Genomic DNA, 19,693 nt, shown 5'->3' on the forward strand with positions numbered 1-19,693 from the left:
CACTGCATTTAAGTAAGCGGTAAGAGAATCGGCACCGAGAGAAGGACATCGTTGTATGCACATTGCCCGAAGTCGCCCTTCTCCATTGTAATTCAATGTGTCCGGCCCCGGGACTAATGTTGGGCACAGATGCCACTTGACACAAATCAATTCATCTCTTTGGCATCGAAAAAAATAAATGTACTTTCGACGTTTGGGTTCCTCATTCACGAAGAAAGTAAGGAGCTACGCAGCTGAATCCATTGGTGGCTCTATTCAAGGTCCATTGCAGTTTTCTGCTGTTCGGATCACTACGTTCTCAGCCACATTATTAATACGTCATTCCCAACATGGTGTTTTTCGGCCACGCCGAAGCTTAGTTTGACCAGTAAAGTGACCGGCCGCCAGTACTCTTTAGTGCATTTGTTTATACTCTTCGTTCTTACTATCAGTCAGCATCATCTCTCGAGTGCTTGACATCTACATAGCACCGAAGAGTCGTCAAAAGAGTTCACAAATCAACATTTTTGAAGGAATTGACACAACCTGTTCCTGACGCTCGTGGAGCCACTCAGACTTAGAATTCGGGTCTGTCAACACGAGTCATACGCATGCAGGAGGCAGAGGAGCAAGGTATACCGCATTTATAGTATAGTTGGATCACTCTTGAGCTAGAGCTAACCTTTTACCTCTTAGACACATGTCGAATCTGCAGCGCGCCTAGCGATTTGGATCAGCCGCTCTTTTATCCCTGTAAATGCTCTGGCACCATACGGTATATCCATCAAGACTGGTCAGTAGACTCCACAGGGATGATTATCGTACAGCCTCACTTACCACTTCTATCTAGTTTGACGACATGGTTATCACACAGCAAGAAGAAGACCTGCGATGTCTGCAAACACCCATACTCCTTTACGAAAGGTGAATACAGCTTTGCTCGATGTGTTGAACTGACTTACACGATTGTTTCCCTTAGTCTATGCAGCTGATATGCCCTCCACGCTTCCTCCACTTCTCCTGTTTCGGCGTCTAGCTCAGCAGGCTTTATTTGCCATCCTTTTTGGTCTGCGGGCTATTATGGTTGGAACCGTCTGGCTTGCCGTGCTACCGTGGATCACCATTTGGACATGGAGAGTTTATTTCACCATGGGCGAGTCAACGTAAGTTACACAACTTCTGTGCGGCCTTAGCTCACACTGTGTAGTGCGTGGTGGATAAGTGGTCGTGGTCGACCATATGCTGATTTCTTTGGGATGAACGGTCCCACCGCTTCTTTGAATGGCTCCTTCACTGGTCTCGGACTCCCTTCCAATGCCACACTATATCAACGGGTTTCTAATCGCCCATTCTGGTCGATGCTATCTGCTGACATTTTTGCCGGACAAATTATTGCCTCCCTCATTGTTTTAATATTTGTTGCAATATTTCTTCTCAGGGAATGGATCTCGCAGAATGCTCGGCCGGGGGTTTTTGAGGATGAAGACGGCGGCGCAATACATCCTCCCCCTCAACCTGGTGATCTCCCTGCAGTTCCAGTAGAAGAGCCTGCCAACGTACATATTCCAGATGAGAATGATTTTGGTCGTAATGCCCTTCGAGACGCAGCTCTCGATGCACGGCGTCAAGGGAGAATTTTGCGTGCTCGCCGAGGTCCCGGTGTCGTCCAAAGGCAAGGTCTACACCAGCGTGACCCATTGGAGACAGACCGACATCAGGCTCTTCGAAATCGTCCTCTCGACAGACTTCCTTTTCCTCTTGAGTCACCCCCTCAACTTCCCCAAGTCCCCCGAGAGCAGCCACCACCGTATGAACCAGATCATTACTCTCGGAAAGGAAAGGAAAGGGCGGAAGACGCTGATGATACCGGAGAAGGGTCATCCGAACTTCATTCCCAACGCCGTATCCGCAGGAGGATTCACACCGAGGAAGACGAGAGTATGACTCATGAGACGGCTGATAGTCAAGACGTTCAACCCTCTACTTCCCTCAATGGAGGGGAGGCGTTGACATTCCCCTTTACCTTCAGGGCTTCTAGCTCCATCAGCTCGAATTTCCCAGAACCTTCTAGGAGTAGTGATCCCGTCGTCGGCCCATCAACTTTCAATGATAGGTATTCCTGGGATGCAGACTTCCACATTGACTCGCAACCAACTTCTTCGTCTGTCTCCCCTTCAATGACACCTGCACTTCACGGCAATATTGGCACTCCTCTACGACGACCTCCCATGGCAAACTCTACTGTTTTCGCGGAGGGTGCGACTCCTAACAAGCTTCAGCCAAGTCCAGCGTTACCACCATCTTCACCGAGTCTCGCAATGTATCTCGCGCCAGAAGAGCTGGAGTCTGGACCGTCATCATCTGGGCCATCAGGGTACTTTGATGGCGGCGAACGCTCAAAAGAGGAACTTGAAGAAGAATTGGAAAGCTTCTTTCGTGATCCGGAGTCAGCTAGCCCCGACTTACCTCCTCCGTCTGATGCGCAGGATCAAACTTCTATTGCTACCATACCAGACACGCTTCTCGAAGAGAATGATGAGGAAGACGACGATGAGGGAGAGGAGGATGATAATCCTGCACAGGCACCTGCAGCCGAGGTTGATCGGGTGTTGGATGATGAAGACGATGAGGACGATGATGGCGACGGCGATGATTTGATCAACCCTGGCGATGAGAACGTCGCTGCCCCTCCCCAAATCCAGGTTGTACTGAACCAGCCTGGTGACATGGATGATCTAGAACCGGGAGTCGAAGATGATTTGGACGGAGCTATGGAAGGTCTGACTATCTTCCTTATCGCACGAAGTATGCTGATATTCTGCAGCAATTGGACTGAGGGGACCTATCCTCGGAGTCTTTCAAAACGTTTGTCTCGAATTTGATCGATGTCTAGTTACTTAACGGACAGAATACAGGCGGTCCTCATGGTTTTCGTTCTTGATACCGCGATTGGCTTCGGTGTATGGCTTCCATTTACCTTTGGAAAGACAACCGCTCTATTATCGGTAGGATGTACTGGTGGTTAGTGGTCAACAAGCACTCACCCATTTTATTCAGCTCGATCCTCCACGGGCACTGTATATTCTGGATCTCCCGATTCGAGCTATGAGAGTTATCACAGATCCCATTGTGGATTTCGTAACAGTCATTCTTGGCCTCTTCGTCTTCCCTGGCTTGTATTGGTCCATTCGCCTAGTCTTAAATATCTTGCTCCTCATCACCAGACAGAAAGTCACCTCTGACGCCATTCTCGAGTGGACGGTAATTGAGTTGGGTTCATTGAAAGAATTCTCTCATTCATGTTTACAGATATCGAAGATCACAACTGTGTGGGAGAATGTTGTCGCATCCTTGCAGACACCCTCGCCTTCCCCTGCCATTTCGTTGTCACAACGTCTTGAAAGCTTCTTGGAAAGTGACTCGGTTATCGTACGGTACTTGGAGCCATATTTTGCAACTCTGGGCCGCGAGGTTCGGACTACCTCCGAGCAACTGCAGACTTCGTGGGTCAACCTGACCATGGGACAAGGGACCCGCGAAAAGGTATTCGCTATCATACTTGGCTACGGCGTAGTTGGTATCCTTCTTGCTATTTACCTAAACGTGTTCACTGTTGGGAACGCAAGAAGTGCAGGACGAGCTATCCGGAGTGCAGTCCGACAGCAGCTCCTAGTGGTCAAAGTAATGTCTCCCACACTGCCATTTTTGATTCATGCTTATCTTTCGTAGGTGGCCATGTTCATTGTTATCGAGCTCGTGATATTTCCCTTGGGATGTGGCATAATGCTCGACATTTGTACAGTTTGGGTCTTTCCTGAAGCCTCCCTCGAGTCACGTGCTGCCTTTTTCACTCAAGCTCCATTGACGGCGATGTTCTATCACTGGGTTGCCGGGACCATGTTCATGTGAGTCAACAAGATAGTCTCAGTGGATTTGGAAGACTAACTTTCTCTTTAGGTACCAGTTTGCTATTCTCTTGGCCGGATGTCGGAACATCATGCGCCCCGGAGCCATGTGGTTCATTAAGGATCCTCAAGATCAAAACTTCCACCCAATCCGTGATATCCTAGATAGGCCCACATTCACTCAGTTCCGCAAACTCCTCATCAGCGCTTTCATGTACGCCATGGTGGTCGCGTGTGGAGTGGCAACTCTTGCTGTGCTACTTTTTGTTGGTAACAGGTCTATTTTCCCTCTTCGGTGGAAGACGCGGTAAGATATTACCTAGCAAGTGATCTCTAACCTTTTTTTGACATTGTCACCCAGCGAACCGATATCCACTGTCCCCGTGGATCTTATTTTCCTACAGTTTGCTCTGCCATACACGATGCGCTACCTCAGGCCCAGGAAGTTTCTCCATCGTTGGGCCGTCCGTATCTGGAAGCTGGTAGCAGCAAGGTTGCGTCTGACATCTTACATGTTTGGCGAACGCCACTCGGACGAAGAATTCACGGCACAGTTTGACGGTTGGGTTCCTTTCCTCCGCAGGTCATTGAGCGACATAGAGTCTGCTAGCAAAACGTCCGATGGGACTTTTCGTCGTGTGCCCGCAAGTGACAACATCGCCCTTCCGAAGGATATGCGTGCCACTGCGGAAGTGCTGGAGGACGGCACCCCCGCCAATCCTGCAGCAGAAGAGCTCGTAGCAGCGCAAGATGCAGAAGCTGCAAAGGCCAAACGTGACACCAAGAACGATTATCTCATCGTATACTTCCCACCTGGCTTTCGATTTAGAATCTTCGGCTTCATTACCTCTGTGTGGGTCATCGTTGCCGTGTTGGCTGCTATCTTTATTGCAGTACCCATGCAACTGGGTCGTCACTTCTTCTGTCTGTTCACATCGAAAGAGCTACATGATGGCTACTCCTTCCTCGCAGGGCTCTACCTTCTTTGGGCTTGCTATCTCGTGGCCAAAACTGTGGAACGCATGGACAAACGCAGACAGCGAAGAGGTGGTGATGGGCCAAGAGCTGAGTTTGCAGTCTTCTTCGTGAAGCGGAGCCTCCTTTGGCTATCCAAAATTGCTTACATGGGGATCTTTTTGGGCATTATCATCCCCATTCTCTTCGCACTCGTCATCGATATGTACATCGTCATGCCAGTTCGTCTGACTCTTAACCCAACGCTGGTCATTCACATCCGTATTGTTGACATGTGGGCCCTCGGTCTTGTGTATGGCAAGATCTTTATGCGCATCAACCGGCGGCCTCAATTTGATGTTGGGCGTGGAGTGGTTACGGTTGGTCAAAATTGATTGCTAGCAGGGCGAGCCTACTAACTAGTCACTATAGATCATCAACAACGGCTGGACCCATCCAGACCCCAAACAAGCAACGAAAGAAGTAATCATTCCGCTCGTTGCTGGGTTACTTGGTATGCTAGTCCTCCCTGCTGCCGCAGTGTGGAGCCTACGGAAATTCTTCGATCTGCCGTTAAGTCCTAAATTTATGTGTAAGTTGCTGTATTTCGATCACGCCGCAAGCGTCTTACTCGCTTTCTACAGTTATGCATGCCTATCCAGGCATGTTTGCCACGGTAGGCCTCTATCGGGCATCGATGGCTACGTTGAGGCTGTTGTCCTCCTGGTCACAGGCAATCAGGGATAAAGAGTTCTTGGTGGAAATGCGGTTGCAGAATCTCGAGCCTGTTGCGACAAGCGAAACGAATGCACAAAAAGGAGAGGCGGAAGGTGAAGGGACCGCTTAGAACTGCTTAGGTCTATTATCCAAGAGCGTACGTAGACATCATAGCTGATGTATAATAATGTATGTTTTTTTTCACGTTGACTGGTCGATCTGGACGAGTACGTCGTCGACGAAGACAGGGGTGACAGGAGTCCGAAATCCTGCTACGGCAGTAGGTGTCATCGCCGTAAAAGCCTCATAATCAGAGATGCCCCCCGGCCCTAAATTATTTTGTTCTGGTGAGTTTGTTCGCACAGTCCTAACAAAGCTGACGGAGCGCGCAGATATCACATAGTACTCGCGTCGCTCGACCATGTTTTCCACTTGTTCCGAAATCCTTGACTTTTTACTGATAGGCTTCCTGCTGTTATCCATGTCAGCGACTCGAGTCTTGAATCAATTGTATCCTTGCGTCTTTTGCACAATTCGCGTTGGTCACCAATCACAATGAAGAGTCCACTTTTGGCCTGGTGCGCCTGCCAATCATTGATGGTCGGTATCATTTCCGACGGATGTTTTATTCCTGAGTGCATCCAATTCCGAAGGCCGTCAGAATCGATTCTCGCATTAAAAAAATTGCGAGCCAATCACAAGAAAGCTCGACATCGCCGTCCAGCTTTCTGCTGGCCACAGTTGTATTTCCCAGTCTGAAGGTACGTGTATTCATCGTTTTTTACATGATATCATTCTGATTTTACAAAGATCAAACTTTTTCTGTGTTTGTTGTTACAGACGGAGAAAGTATTTCAGCTGCCCAAGCGGTTAGTCCAACGTTGCCCGGGCGGGTCTATCTTGCTTGTCTCCGTTGTGTTCATCTGTACTAGCGCACAAATGATCATACTGCGAACAAATTTTTTTGATGGCTATGCAAACCAGCTCTGAATGCGTTAGCGGTTGCTTGGGGATTTTTGGTAGACATTGACTCGTCCGTGGAGAATTTGCGGGAGTCTATTTCTTATCATGTTGCACAGGACTCTGGTTCTCACTCGTTTGAAGGTTGTTGTGACTTTGTACGTCAACGTTCTCGCAGAAAGCACAGCCTATTCCCGTTCTTGACAGCTGTGTTAACGACCACGAAACGACGCCCTTTGGAACGGTCAATCAAGGCAAATGGAGCCAGTTTTGAAGCTGGGTCGAAGATAAGACGGCTTCGTCGCACATTGAAAAATATATCAAATCACTCCAGAAAGCGAAGAAAAAGTCATGTGCGTATCTTCATACTCGATAGATCAAGTTTGACCGTGTTTGCAGAATGCGACCCGTAGCGGGCTCTGCCGCGAGCGGCCCTGCATGTTGTGTGGATTAAAATTAACAGACAAGGTTAGACTTTAAAGCTAGGTAATACTTCTCGGGACCTTCCAGAATCCAGGCTGGACCACACAAAGAACGTGTGATTAGTGAGTCAATCTCCTCACCGTGACGTGGGATCGAGTTATCCAGTAACGAGAAGGAACGCGTAGCCGCGAATATGCGCGGAGCGGCGTTGATATTATTGACATTGTGCCCACGCACCGGAAAATCGAGGATTGGGACCGAGCGGCAATGTTGGTTAAGGAAGTGGTGCAAACCCCGTCTGGATCCCGAGCAACTGACACCACAAACGCGTCTACTTCGCGAGGATTCCAAAGACCGAAGAAATGGTAAGTTATGTTTTTTTTATTCATCAACAGTCATGACGACCCGAGGGGTAGAGTATGCTAAAGTAAGTAATATTATGATGAGTCTGGACTCTGCGCAGAGCCCACCGACTCGGAATAAGTGACCTTATTATGACACTGCACTGGCTTTATACTGAGACCGTCTTTAAGAAGTTACAACAGTATTGGTTCCGACTATCACAGCACGGCCTTTGGTCTTCTCTTACGGCCTTCGATTCGAGTCCATCCTGACATACCATGGTGCTGTGCGTGGGCGTTGAATTTCAACCTGTTTCAAACACTCCCCCACCTGCTCGGCGTGATACGTTACCTCAGATCGCATCGGATGTGAAAACACTTCGGAAACTTGCAGGTGTTCTCGGAAATGTCATGGAAGTGCCTTTGACATGCGAAGGGCGGTGCTAGTAAGACTTTGGTAACGTAGTACTTATCTTAAATCACGAGTAGCTTTGTTGGGGGGCTAAAGTTAAAGCTTGCTTCATGATTGTTGAAGCGAATGCTATTCGCTGTTCTTTTTGAAGACGTTACTTCACTCCCGTGAAGGAAATAACTCACCCCGCAGTAAATCATTTCCGGAACAAACATTCTGAGGGACCCTAGCAAAACCTATTAGCACCTATCAGATACAAAGGTATCAACAGAAAGTCCACCCATATGGTATGGGCGCGGGCTTGGCATGAGTGGAGACCAACTTGGCTATCGAATGGTAAGCTCAGGAGGGGTATCGATCGGCCGGAATCTATATAAAGGTTAGCCAAAGCTTAATAGAGCAAACTTTGTGGAACAATGACAACGAACTAATTTATGATCCATTACGATCCGAATCACGGTAGTAGCATGCATACGGTCCTGTAGATCGAGCCTGCTTGTGTGATAAAAGGGCTTGGCACCCAGGACAGAGTTCATGGCAGAAAGCGAGAACTTGCTCACATTTAGCCAGCCCTTAACGGAGCTTGTACGCAGTACTAGTACTAGTGTGCGATGTCTCATAAGTACTGTCAGTTACCGTGATCAAAAGTGGAAGGTGGTATTGCTTTCAAACTCCGCGATTTCCAGTTGTTACCGCACAGCCACACTTCTTGGTTAATGCGTGAATGTTACATCCGACTCATAGCATCACGAGCTGGAGAGATGACCGTCAGTTATTCCAATGCTGAATCATTCTACAAGCTGAGCTGAATGTAGGACCTGACCTTTTGTTACATTCACATGACTGAACATGATCTGAAAGTGCTCGACACCATTGACAGTCCAGAATATATCTCTGGCGAGTTATCAGATGACGGTAGGACAAACCACTTCTAAAATCTTGAACACTTGATTGAAAATGTGCAAAATGAATAGAACTCGACATACCAGCACATATGATTCCACCGAATCCGGACGATTCTGACAGTTCGTGATGACACTCTTTTTGATAGGCTCACTCTGGCTGATCTCCATTTGACAGTATTGCCTTCTCAGGTCCATCCTTCATATCCCTACGGGAATCCAACAAATATCAAGCATCCAGCTGCAAGACCAAGACCACCATATGACCCAACTTCTCGGGCGTTATTCGAGGACATGGGCTATGGCGGGGGTGGTGTGAATGGCTCTTTACGCTGGAGAGACCTTGCTTTGGACCGATTATTACCCGTCAATGATGAGAAAGAAGAGATGAGGAGAGCGGCCGAGGCAAGAAAGATGGCCAATGGTGCTACGACCCAACCACAGCAGCAGCAACAGCAACCGCCACCTCAGGCAGGAGTTGCTGATCAAACTATTGACGAAGAGGACGAGGAAGAAGAGGACAGTGCAGAGCATGATGAGAACGATGTGGACGAAGACAATGTAGAAGACGAGGATGATGATATGTAACTACGGAGACACATTGCTCAACATCTAAGACTCATGGCAGCGACGAGCGCATCACCTGTATCACCCAATAACAAACGTTTGGCATCCCCTTCTTGTTCGATCACCCACTCGTAGGCTTCCAGTAAAAGTGTATCCGTTAAAGGAACAAAATGGTCTGCAAAGACGCGAATAATGTTACTGACGCGCGAGATTGCTGCACGAGTAGCACTGTCGATGTCCTAAAAATTGGGTGAGCGTCTACTATGCTCCGTGCTAATGACATTCACCCACATCATTTTGGTTCGAATACACCGCTTCAGCATCAAAACCCTCTTCGCCTTGGTCACTGTCCTTCGCTTGTTTGCTAACCCATATGTAGCCGTTCAACCCCAGAATAAGGTCGACGCCGCATGGCAAAGATATGAAGTGAGACTTTAATCGCCGAACCAATATTGGGGGTACTGTCACGAGTTGGCCGTTCCGCAGCTGTAACAAAGGGGGTTCAGAATGAAGCCCTTGTTCAGAAGAATGAAATCGACAATGCGGCGCTCACCTTGCCGTACTTTAAAGATCGCGTGTGTAACGACATGGCGCCATCCGAAAAAAATGCTTGTACCTCGGCAACCAGAAGATCCCCTTCTTCAAAGAAATTTCGCATTTGGAGTTCATCACTCTCTAATTTCCGACGCTAGCATGAATGGGGTTACAAAGACTATACAATGTTGCAAGGGGAAAACCCACTTGTACCCCTCCGGGTAGATTGACTGACGAAAGCATCAAGATGGCATCTTGACGTGAATTGGCATCTACTTTCCATCTTCGAGGTTGAACCTATGTGTCAAACCTTTAATGGAACTCCCAAGCCTCATCATGAGGTACACACCTCTGTTATGCGCCCAACGACAAGATCTCCCACCTCTGGATTGTATCTTGATCGAAGATAAATTGAGGAGCACCAGCAATGTTGGAAAACCACTCACCTGGTACGAATCGCACGAACGGTCACTAGTTTGTTCACCCGTTCTACAGTCCCCACGACGGAGGCAATGACATCCTCTTTGTCGACGTATGTCCCATGACCGCTGCAGGCGCTCATTAACACATTGAAATATCATTTCCTACAAACTGCTTACCGCATGAATGCTTGCGATGATGTGATGGTCTCCCCTGGACAAGTCAGCCTCGGCTCAGAACCTGAAAAATCATCGTCATCCACATCCATAAGATCCTCAACATCTGGATGATGTCGCGCGGATCGATGATAAGTGGAATCAGTAGACTGTGATGAAAATGATATGAAGGATAACATTTGAGTGGTTTACAGAGTCCAGACTTGCAAGGTTCAGGTTGATCGCTAGGAACACAAATTAGTGATTGCCTACATAGTTACACATATACGTTGCATAGCGCACAGGGCGTGGGAATGTCTACAACTACTAGATCGTGATATAGCCCTTTGCTTTCTTTCTCGACCAGCAACGTCGATTTCAACTGGCAATACTTGGTCCTTCATATCAAGCAGCAACGGCTTTTGCGTGCGGGTCGGGTCGCCAATACCTTTGCCTACAGTGATCATCATGCACGATGGTTCATCGAATTTTCTGTCCACGTTGCAGTCGACATCATCACTCCACGTAACCTCGCGCAATTTTGCACAGCCATTTGCAAATAACAATAACTACTCATCTATTTTATGGAGAAATACAGTTAAGAGCAGACACTAGTAAGATAACAAAACAAAAACACTATGAAAGCTACAGATATCGAAACAAAGCAACAAACGATATATATGTGCGATAATATACGACAAGGAGCTATAACGCTGCAATGGAAAGGTCAGAAGCATGCGCCTTCCCCGGATGATGTGGCTTATATTCTACTTTTTAAGCACATTAAGAACCAAACGCGTTATGCGTTTACTTATAGGCCAAGAAATAGGCAGAGAGAGCCGGAAGATCATTCGACCCTGCATCAGAGTAGCCCTGGCGCCGAGATCCGTTGAACTTCAGGACGACAACTGTGCCGCACCAAGCTTTCGCAGCGGCACCGGATGTGATGTGATAGATAGCACGGTTAATGGGTGCGCAACGCGACAGCGCAGTTGGGGAGTACCACAGATGAAGGGGAAATCTGAGCGGCTCTCCATTCAAGCCTTGCGTCAAGACAATGCTTTCCGCTTGACCGTCCGAAAAATGTCCGCTGACGAGAGGTTGAGGACACATGCCCTGGGACGGGACCTGGGACGGACGGCACTTGACCGTGATGATCCTTGGGCGCTCTGCAAGTGATGAGCGTGTTGTAACAACATGAAGACGCGTCGGGATTCACCTTCTTCGGGAGAGAAGAGGATGGCAGAAACCATAATCACCTGCTGCTCAGCAGGAGGTGGAGTGGCAATGATATTATAATTTTGGGCATGGGTTGCCGGAACACACTCCTTTCGATGGCGCGGCCAATCCTGAATGTTGTGATTGATAAGTCGCGTATCCATCACGCGACTGTCGTTAAAGACTTACGCTTTGAAGGTGCTCGGGAGCGCAATACCACGCGGCTTGGCAGCGGCTGCACCACATGGAGGTGGGCCTGCAGCATACCGTGCAAGGGTGGTTAATAAGAGGAACAGGGTTCATTTTGAACAACCGAGTTGGAAGATTAAAAGATATCCTTAGAAGGTCAGATGAAAAAGTGGCTGGTTATGAAGTTTATGGCGAGTCGGTTGAGCTTAAATATGGCGAAGCGCGCTTAGGTTTCAAGGTTTAGGTCGACAGGTACCTTCACAAGGGTTTCGCGTGAGAGAGGTCAAGCCCACATTGACCGTTGAGTCGTTCGGGATCTGAGTTTGAGGATCTGAGATCTGTGAGGCGATGCTGCTTCCAGGCACTGCCCAGTTGTAGCTTTCCGAGCCAGCTTTCAAGTGGCGCACGTTTTATACCTTCGCTTTGTATCCACGGTGAAGCTGAATGAGCTAATCGGGATTAAAAGGTGACGTTGGGGCCAATCGTGGGTTTTAAAGCGTCGTTAGATGGCGTCTGAGGTGAGAGACTGAGGCAACGTTAAGTCGAATACGGAAGACACATGCCGAAAAAAATGGTTAACCTGAAGGGAGGGTAAATGTCGGGAGAGCTTAAAGGCGAAAGATGGACGATAAAAAATGATGGCACAAAGCATAGCAGAGCATAGCATGTCATACAAGTCAATTCTCTGGAAATTTAATCCCCCGCCGCAAGACGCTGCATTAGTTTCCATTGGACTTGGCTTCCGATGCTCGGAAGCACTTCGGGCATAGTATCCTGCAATATGTCTGTGTGGGAGACTGCCAATCATCGTACAGCAGTATATTGATTCGGTCGTTGTTGACTTACGTGAGAATCCGATTCTAACCTCAACGTTCCATAGTCCGAATCTTGAACGCTCAGGCCGCTTGTACTAGTATGTAGTACACGCGTGCTTGTATGTATCCAGAGGTTGGACATGACATCGTCTGGTGACAGCAAGGTTATGTCGAAATCACTTGACGACACTACTGCAGCGACAGCCTGAGGGACAATATCTGTATCCGCCATGTCAAATAGTCAATCGGTTGCCTTGTCACATTGGTCACACGTCACACCAACAACCACCATGTCCGACGATGAAATGAATATCGATGAAGGTACTTGTTTCACGATTTTATGGCTTGAGGTTGTGTTCTAACTCGAGACAAGTCGCTAACGGCGGCGGCGCTGTGAGGCGGAGAGGCAGGGGATTCCAAAACACAGCAGGTAATCACTCTTCATACTCGCGTTTCACCTATGTGCAACTAAAGCTGCGGCAGGTGGAAATGATGGCACAGTCACCACTGAGCCCACTTACGACAGGGTTGAATCCTCTCATGTCAAGGATGACACGAGAGCCGCGCGATGTAAGTATGTTTTGGCTTATTCCACCACATCGGGTTTATGAATCATACTTTGCATTTTCTTTGCACAGCCGTTGAAGGTTGGATCGTCTTGGTCACCAACGTACACGAGGAGGCAACGGAGGAAGATGTCACGGACAAGTTTGCAGAGTTCGGAGAGATAAAAAATCTTCATTTAAACTTGGACCGGCGCACGGGTTATGTTAAGGTCCGTTTATCGCATCTAGGGAACGAGGGAATTCAACAGCCATTCATTTACAGGGCTATGCACTCGTGGAATATGAGACCATGGCTGAAGCTCAGGCTGCTATTGATGGCGCGTCGGGAACGCCATTACTAGAACAGATGGTTCAATGCGACTACGCATTCGTTCGGCCCCCTCCATCGGGCCCGAAAAAAGGCAGAGGAGGTCGGGAAGGGCGCGGTCGGAGTGCTAGTCCGCCACGCAGATAGAGAGACTGAGGTTATTCTTCATTTTTCCCTTCGAGTCCTCGATGTCTGACTGTATTCAGCTTTGTTTACTGTAACTTGATCATCCTGTTCTCCCGCAATTACATCTGTTCGCCGATGCAACATGACGGCGCGCTTATAAAAGGTCTCGGCGAAATTTTGTCATACCTGCATATCGTTATAGATGTGATACAGGCAGAACCGCAGTTGGGCAGTGTGGAACGAGAAGTTGCCACTCGGCGCACGTTTCAATGTGCGCGCACGCGGCTGGGCTACTTATACTTCCCTGTAACACAATACTGCCAGATTATACACTAATGTGACTGCAGTTAGACCGAGACATCCACGAGGGCGACCGGGGTTTGCCGAGTGCCCGTCGACAAGCTTGTTTACCTTTGTTCCAAACGATTACATAACGCCCGCGCCACCAAGTTTCTTGTTGCACATTGAACTCAGTCTCGAATTGAACTTGCTCCAATTACTACTCCTCACAAGCAGTCTGATATGCCTCGAGTGACAGATGCGACCAATTCTGACTCGGATGCGGACAGGCCACGCGTGAAAAAGAGGATAGAGTACTCGTCCAAGAAGAATCGCGTATCCTCTTCAGAGCCTGAACTCGCGTCGGAGAATGACGAGACTCCTGCAGAAGAGGGCAACGAGGAGGATGAGGAGTATGAGATTGAGGAAGTCATGGAATCTCAAAAAGGTTATTTTGGTGATGTACGTTCATTGTCGTATTCAAACAAGCGGGATGTTGACGCGCCATAGGGTAAATTTGGCTATTTTGTCAAATGGAAAGGTTATTCCCCGGAGGATAACAGCTGGGTGCACGAGGATGATGCAGTGTATTTGATTCCTCCTTGCATAAGTTGACTGAAACAAACTGGAACTCTATTCTAGCAATGCACAGGACCTCATTACTAAGTATTGGGAAAACAAGCGCAAAGCCAGTAAGGGTGGTCCCCGCAAATCTATGGATACTGGCAAACCCAAAACCAGCCGTAAATCCACCGTTATAGAGGAGCCTCGAGAACCCACGCCCCCCGCAAAAAAACGCAGTAGGCCGAAGAAAGCAGACCAGGAGGAGCGGTCGGAGAAAGCGCAGGAAGCCACCAGCGACGATGACGAAGCTAGAGCAAAGAAAAAACCACGTAAGAGCCAAGGGGCTTCTGCGAAGAAGGTCACGAAACAGGTGGCTGAAGACGAAGAGGTGGTCACTTTCGGTAGCATGAAGAAGCACATGACTATTGCTAGTTGGGAGAACCTTGTCGAGACCATTGACACGATCGAACGCGGAGACGAGGGCGACCTCTATGTGTACTTCAAAATGTCCGTTGACATTTCCTGTTTTAGATTCCTGAATGCTAAACATATTTACAGAAAGCACAGCGATGTTCGAATGCGGGAAGTTTCCCGACTTTGTGCCCAAAAGTTCCCTCAGAAGGTGTGCTGTAAAAACCTGGCTTCTTGGACAACATATTACTTACTCGATCTGCTAAGCTCATCAAGTTCTATGAGTCCAATCTGCGATGGAGAATTGACGGCGAAGATGCGAATTAACACCGTACGACATAGTGGTATCCAATCAGGATTCCTTGTTTTGTTTTGCTCATTGCTTTATCTCATTTCATACATACCAAACATGACTGAACTTGTTAATCGTGACTTGCTTCAGGTTCACATGTCCAAAATTAATGGGATATGTCATACTTTTCCAGGACACTCAGGTTCCGGCCATTATGTTAATGTAGGGCTCGTGTATTTCATCCGCGTGATCCCTGCATCACCTGCAAATGACAGATCCGCACAGCATTGCCCACGCGTTTCCGGAAGCATTTTGAGTAGATGGGGTCGTATAATTAATAATATTCAGCTGTCACTATCATGACGAAAGTCATCCTTCGCGGCATGTGTACACTAACAGTCATCACGTTATTCCGAAAATGAGTCCGTCACTGAGCGTGGGTGTCACTTGGGGTTACACATGATGTTGCAAAGTTCAATTCACTCCGAAGTTTGGGTGCGGCCACTCGCACTAATAGCGGCAGGGTTAGTGTGCCCGTTGTGTCACCTTACGTGTGATATCTACTCGAAGTTCGAGATACTACGGGTTCAAGAGGTAAACAGGGCCACCGACCTGACGTGGCACTACAAATTACCCTCAGAACCTCCCTGAAGCTCCTGAACAACTAGTTGTCAAGAAATATGCACACGTGGGAGGACATGCAGTGGCCACGCAGACGAGGAACGATCCCTGACCGCTTGAGCGGCCATTAGCTATTTACAGTTGACTCATAGGGTCTATGTAGCGTGGCTCCCAAGGCTTGGGCATCAAAGAAATTCCGAGCGTCAATTATTATTTGAAGCAAAGCGGCGTAATTGGTGCCAGTGAACGTTAATTGAACAGCCGTGAACCGTGACAACACGGTGATTGTCCGGCAGTACACCACATGCGATGATTGTGATTCAAAGCTATGCCATGAGTAAAAAGAAATACGGAGGAATGCAAGGCCGTAAACATAGATGTCATAAATAATCCAAACATGACGAATTTCATAGTTCTGTATGAGGATTAGCAGTGCTCTCCGAATGCTCTACCTCCGCCTCGCGAACCAGACTTGACACAATTTCTCCTGCGTCGGTGTGTTCGCGAGCATTGTCCCCTGCACTTTTCTCTAGAGGCTCAACCTTCCCAAGCGCCTCTAGTATCTCTTCCTTGCTTCGTCCAATAGTAACAGGGGGGACATAAGTGCGCTCACCCGTACCTTCCTCCGGTATTGGAAGAATCGAGACCTCCGGCCCAGCATCACGCTCCGGATCAGTAGCTGTTTTCTCCTCATCCTTTTGGGCGTTATTGAATGCACGCTCGCCGTCGCGTTTTATCCGCCTCAAGCGTGTTTCAAATCCAATCACGACATCCTGGACCTCCGATTCAAGGTCCTCAAAGATAGGAATGATCGGGTTATCCATGATCAGATTCTCATGTGTACCGTTTTGTATCGAGTTTGCTTCTTCAGTGAATTTTTCGCTGACTGTGGCAATAAAGAGGGATTAGTTTAACAGGCTATGTGACAGGAGCAATGGATAGGGGGACTCACCGTCAATCAGGGAATGATACCGCTGCCAGTCTGAATACGTCACTTCGTCGAGCCAAGCATAATCGAGCCCTAAGTCGACTTGGGCTTTTTCCGCGACTTCACGAACTTCGGCGGTCACAGCGTAAACCTGTGCAACAAATAAACCACAATTAGTGACCGAATTTTTTAGGCAAAACGTAAATCAAAAGAGCACAAAAGGCTCAGTCGTGGGAAACCATAAGATGGGCGGGGGACAGGATGCGGAATAGCGGGCGCAAAAAACAAATTAGAAAGGCAGTGGTCCGAAACCAACGGAAATGACTGACAGTCAGACCGGCGGAAAAACACAAAAGACAACAGGGAAAAGGAGATAACTAACCTCGCGCAGCTCCTGATCGAGGATAGCATTGTACCACGTGTTGACCACAGCCTCTACAACCCCAAGACGCTCTGAAAACTTCATGCCAACCTTCTCAACTACTCTTTCCCAGAGCGGCGACTTCTCGTCGTTCTTCCGGCTCTCTGCCCTTAGATTCCTGAGATAGATCTCGGCGCCTTTAATATACTTCTCCGCGTCAGCTACAAGGTTCTCGATAGCATCTCGAATATCAGGCGCCTCTGCAAGCTCGGCAGCAGCAGCGCTCCTGATTGCCACTAGCCTGCCCTTGAGCGTAGACAAACCAGTCTGTATTTGAGACCGAAGTTCGGTTTCCCACTTAAAGTGACGGGCCTCGATATCAGCACGTTTGAGGGCAGTCTCCTCAGCTTTAAGGCGCAACCGTTCAGCGCGCTCTTCCTCCGATTCTGGGGGATTGAGGGGCACTTGTTCGTAAGATTGGGATGTGGCTAAGGGTTCATCGAGCCCAAGTTCGGCGTAGAATGCGCTAATGTCGATCTCATCGTTGTCACTGATATGTGTAGGGATTGAGCTGGAGGCGATAGGGCCTGTGGAGACTGTGGAAGTGAAAAATGAACTTAAACTATCGGCAACAGCAGATACGGTCGATGAAGTGACTGGTGCATTCTCTGATAAGTGAGACGACACGCTCTGGGGGGTTTGCACTGGTGTTGGCACAGATCTCGAGGGAGAGTGAGAAGAGGACGCGCATGCCTGTTGTGAGGTGACGTACACAATCGGCACGGTGTCGAATGCAGTGGGTACCTCCGTCTCTGCAGCTGTCGTTGCATCCTCGTTTAAAAGCGTTCCAACGGATATCTCCGTCGCTATGCCGCGTGCTGGATTTGTTTCCACAGAAGGTTGATTTATGGATGCGTAAGTTGACTCTAGCTCCAATGTCTCGGAAATAATAGGTTCTGGGCTTGGGAAGTCCGTTGCGTCGGATGGAGCAGAAGTAGACGCAGAAGTTGCTGGCGAACCACGGCTCAACTCCTTGACTTTCTCCCACAGTTTGGCCACATGGGGGTCGACAAAGATCCGTCTCTGTTCCCTTAGGAACAAAACTGCGTGCTGCACCTCCACACCGATTCTTTTTGCCAAAGGCACCGCGTGAGGCTTTGTTGCATAATAGGTATCCTGAGTTTTGTGGATGGCAAGGATGATGTAAGGTCGCGCTCTGTGCTGCCATCGCTGCAGGTTGTGAATAGCAGTACGCACGTGCGGAGCTATACGCGTCATGTACGTCGTTTCCGCTTGCTCGACATACGACTCTGTACGCGCAACGTAAGGTTCGAGTTTGCTCAATCGCGGCGCGATGTGCTTGTCGTACTGAGGGACAACATGTTTCTGCCATTGCGGAACAACGCGCTTTTCCCACTGGGGGACAACATAGGTCGTGAAGGTAGGAACCACACGATTAATCCAAACTGGAACAACGCGCTTCTCCCACTGCGGGACAATACGTCTGGTCCACTCTGCTTGCGTACGAAGAATGATGGGACTAGCAACCTCGGTAACGCGGTCCACATATGGCGCAATAGAGGGGTGCGCAAGCGCAGCTTGTATTGGTGGGATAACGTACGGGTCGAGAACGATACGTTTGTACTCAGATAGGCCGCGGCAAACAGGGGATTGCAGATGTGCCTCACGAGGGCAGACAGCGAAGACGTAGACCGTGACGGCGAGCACAAGGAGCTTGGTGAGGAAGTCGAAAAGGGACTGGATAGTGGATTTACGTTTCTTCTTCTGTCGGTGAGTTGGTGTCGGTGAGCCGAGATATATTAGAGCGAGAAGAAAAGAAATCGCACTTTGACTGATTTCTTTAGCTTGTCTTTCTTCTTTAATTTTTTGTGTTCATCCTGTATCGTCGCGTGATCAGCCCCTTACAATAGACTGGGCAAACGACAAGCCGAAAGCAACACAACCCCAAACAAACGAAGCGAAAGATCCGCATACGTTTCTATCGGTTTGTTAAGAAATTCATCGTGGCTACTCACCTTGTCGTTATGTTCCTTAAAGTTATTAGAGGCAATAGCTGGGGTGTGCGCGTCTCCGGATGCCAGTGGGCTTGACACATGAGGTAGCACAGATGTGTCCTGTATTACAGATGGTCTAGCTGAGCGCGGTTGACCTTGTGAAGATGGTGTGCGGGAAACTGGAGGTGCTGGCACCACTGGAGTTCTGCGAGTAACGACCATTGTAGACTATAAAGTGCCAAGTGCCAATGCCAACGCAAGATTATTGTTGAAAATATGAAATTGAGCCTAGAAGGAAAGCATATATTGTTGTAGCAGAAAAGCGTACGGCTGGCGTGGCAAATCTATAATACTCGTGATTGTGAAGTATGTTGATTGTGGTTTGCTTTTGGAGCCACCCAAACGTAGTTTGCTCGTGTATGGCAAAGGCTTCGTTATGTAATCCGCTTCTAGTGTGAAGAAGTATCCGGTTAACCCGTTTGACTAGGTCAGAACTCAGGAATGAGACCACCTGTGTGGGTGCCGGGCCCAAGCAGCGTTGGTTCAACGTTCAACATAGATCCTGCCAGGTTCTACCGGTGCAACTCCTTTTAAACAGTTCTGCCCACGACGTGACTAGTACATGATATTACTATTGCCTTTGCATTCGGTCATTTGTAATATGAGATGCATCATTATGCAATTTAATAACACTTGCAGTGAATAAATAAGCGCCTTAGGTGTTGTCCTCGT

General features: G+C 48.4%; 7 protein-coding genes across 7 annotated transcripts; 4 read left to right on the top strand and 3 right to left on the bottom strand.

Annotated features, from left to right (window-relative positions):
* Positions 1-381: 381 nt before the first annotated feature.
* On the top strand, positions 382-5,765 carry F5891DRAFT_1042604 (uncharacterized protein). Its single transcript, XM_041362113.1, has 14 exons — positions 382-612; positions 676-772; positions 830-903; positions 959-1,142; positions 1,187-2,757; positions 2,804-2,844; positions 2,895-2,984; positions 3,037-3,240; positions 3,289-3,660; positions 3,709-3,884; positions 3,937-4,191; positions 4,246-5,218; positions 5,271-5,430; positions 5,483-5,765. Exons 1-14 carry the CDS (start codon positions 591-593, stop codon positions 5,683-5,685), a joined length of 4,422 nt encoding a protein of 1,473 aa, XP_041224154.1. The 5' UTR covers positions 382-590; the 3' UTR covers positions 5,686-5,765.
* A 2,765-nt stretch (positions 5,766-8,530) lies between these two features.
* On the top strand, positions 8,531-9,181 carry F5891DRAFT_955327 (uncharacterized protein; the record flags this gene model as incomplete). The annotated part of the gene is made up of 3 exons (XM_041375316.1): positions 8,531-8,606; positions 8,666-8,716; positions 8,772-9,181. The coding sequence occupies 3 exons, from the start codon at positions 8,531-8,533 to the stop codon at positions 9,179-9,181; spliced, it is 537 nt and encodes a 178-aa protein (XP_041224155.1).
* Positions 9,182-9,198: 17 nt separating this feature from the next.
* On the bottom strand, positions 9,199-10,469 carry F5891DRAFT_955339 (uncharacterized protein; the record flags this gene model as incomplete). The annotated part of the gene is made up of 7 exons (XM_041375318.1): positions 9,199-9,399; positions 9,452-9,646; positions 9,714-9,848; positions 9,902-9,991; positions 10,044-10,089; positions 10,141-10,242; positions 10,294-10,469. The coding sequence occupies 7 exons, from the start codon at positions 10,467-10,469 to the stop codon at positions 9,199-9,201; spliced, it is 945 nt and encodes a 314-aa protein (XP_041224156.1).
* Positions 10,470-11,076: 607 nt separating this feature from the next.
* F5891DRAFT_955343 (uncharacterized protein) lies at positions 11,077-11,790 on the bottom strand (the record flags this gene model as incomplete). Its single annotated transcript, XM_041375320.1, has 3 exons — positions 11,077-11,438; positions 11,489-11,618; positions 11,677-11,790. 3 exons carry the CDS (start codon positions 11,788-11,790, stop codon positions 11,077-11,079), a joined length of 606 nt encoding a protein of 201 aa, XP_041224157.1.
* A 991-nt stretch (positions 11,791-12,781) lies between these two features.
* F5891DRAFT_981739 (uncharacterized protein) lies at positions 12,782-13,511 on the top strand (the record flags this gene model as incomplete). Its single annotated transcript, XM_041377147.1, has 5 exons — positions 12,782-12,812; positions 12,865-12,921; positions 12,975-13,061; positions 13,130-13,266; positions 13,320-13,511. 5 exons carry the CDS (start codon positions 12,782-12,784, stop codon positions 13,509-13,511), a joined length of 504 nt encoding a protein of 167 aa, XP_041224158.1.
* A 423-nt stretch (positions 13,512-13,934) lies between these two features.
* F5891DRAFT_1042621 (uncharacterized protein) lies at positions 13,935-15,422 on the top strand. Its single transcript, XM_041362114.1, has 5 exons — positions 13,935-14,231; positions 14,280-14,356; positions 14,412-14,840; positions 14,892-14,955; positions 15,012-15,422. The coding sequence occupies exons 1-5, from the start codon at positions 14,013-14,015 to the stop codon at positions 15,069-15,071; spliced, it is 849 nt and encodes a 282-aa protein (XP_041224159.1). The 5' UTR covers positions 13,935-14,012; the 3' UTR covers positions 15,072-15,422.
* Positions 15,423-15,834: 412 nt separating this feature from the next.
* F5891DRAFT_1042623 (uncharacterized protein) lies at positions 15,835-19,407 on the bottom strand. The gene is made up of 5 exons (XM_041362115.1): positions 18,983-19,407; positions 18,794-18,844; positions 16,968-18,731; positions 16,610-16,736; positions 15,835-16,543 (listed from the first exon to the last, which is right to left on the bottom strand). Exons 1-5 carry the CDS (start codon positions 19,181-19,183, stop codon positions 16,065-16,067), a joined length of 2,622 nt encoding a protein of 873 aa, XP_041224160.1. The 5' UTR covers positions 19,184-19,407; the 3' UTR covers positions 15,835-16,064.
* Between the last annotated feature and the right edge of the window lie 286 nt (positions 19,408-19,693).

Source organism: Suillus fuscotomentosus (assembly GCF_016647785.1).
Source record: "Suillus fuscotomentosus strain FC203 chromosome Unknown F5891scaffold_38, whole genome shotgun sequence".
Classification (NCBI taxonomy): Eukaryota; Fungi; Basidiomycota; class Agaricomycetes; order Boletales; family Suillaceae; genus Suillus; species Suillus fuscotomentosus.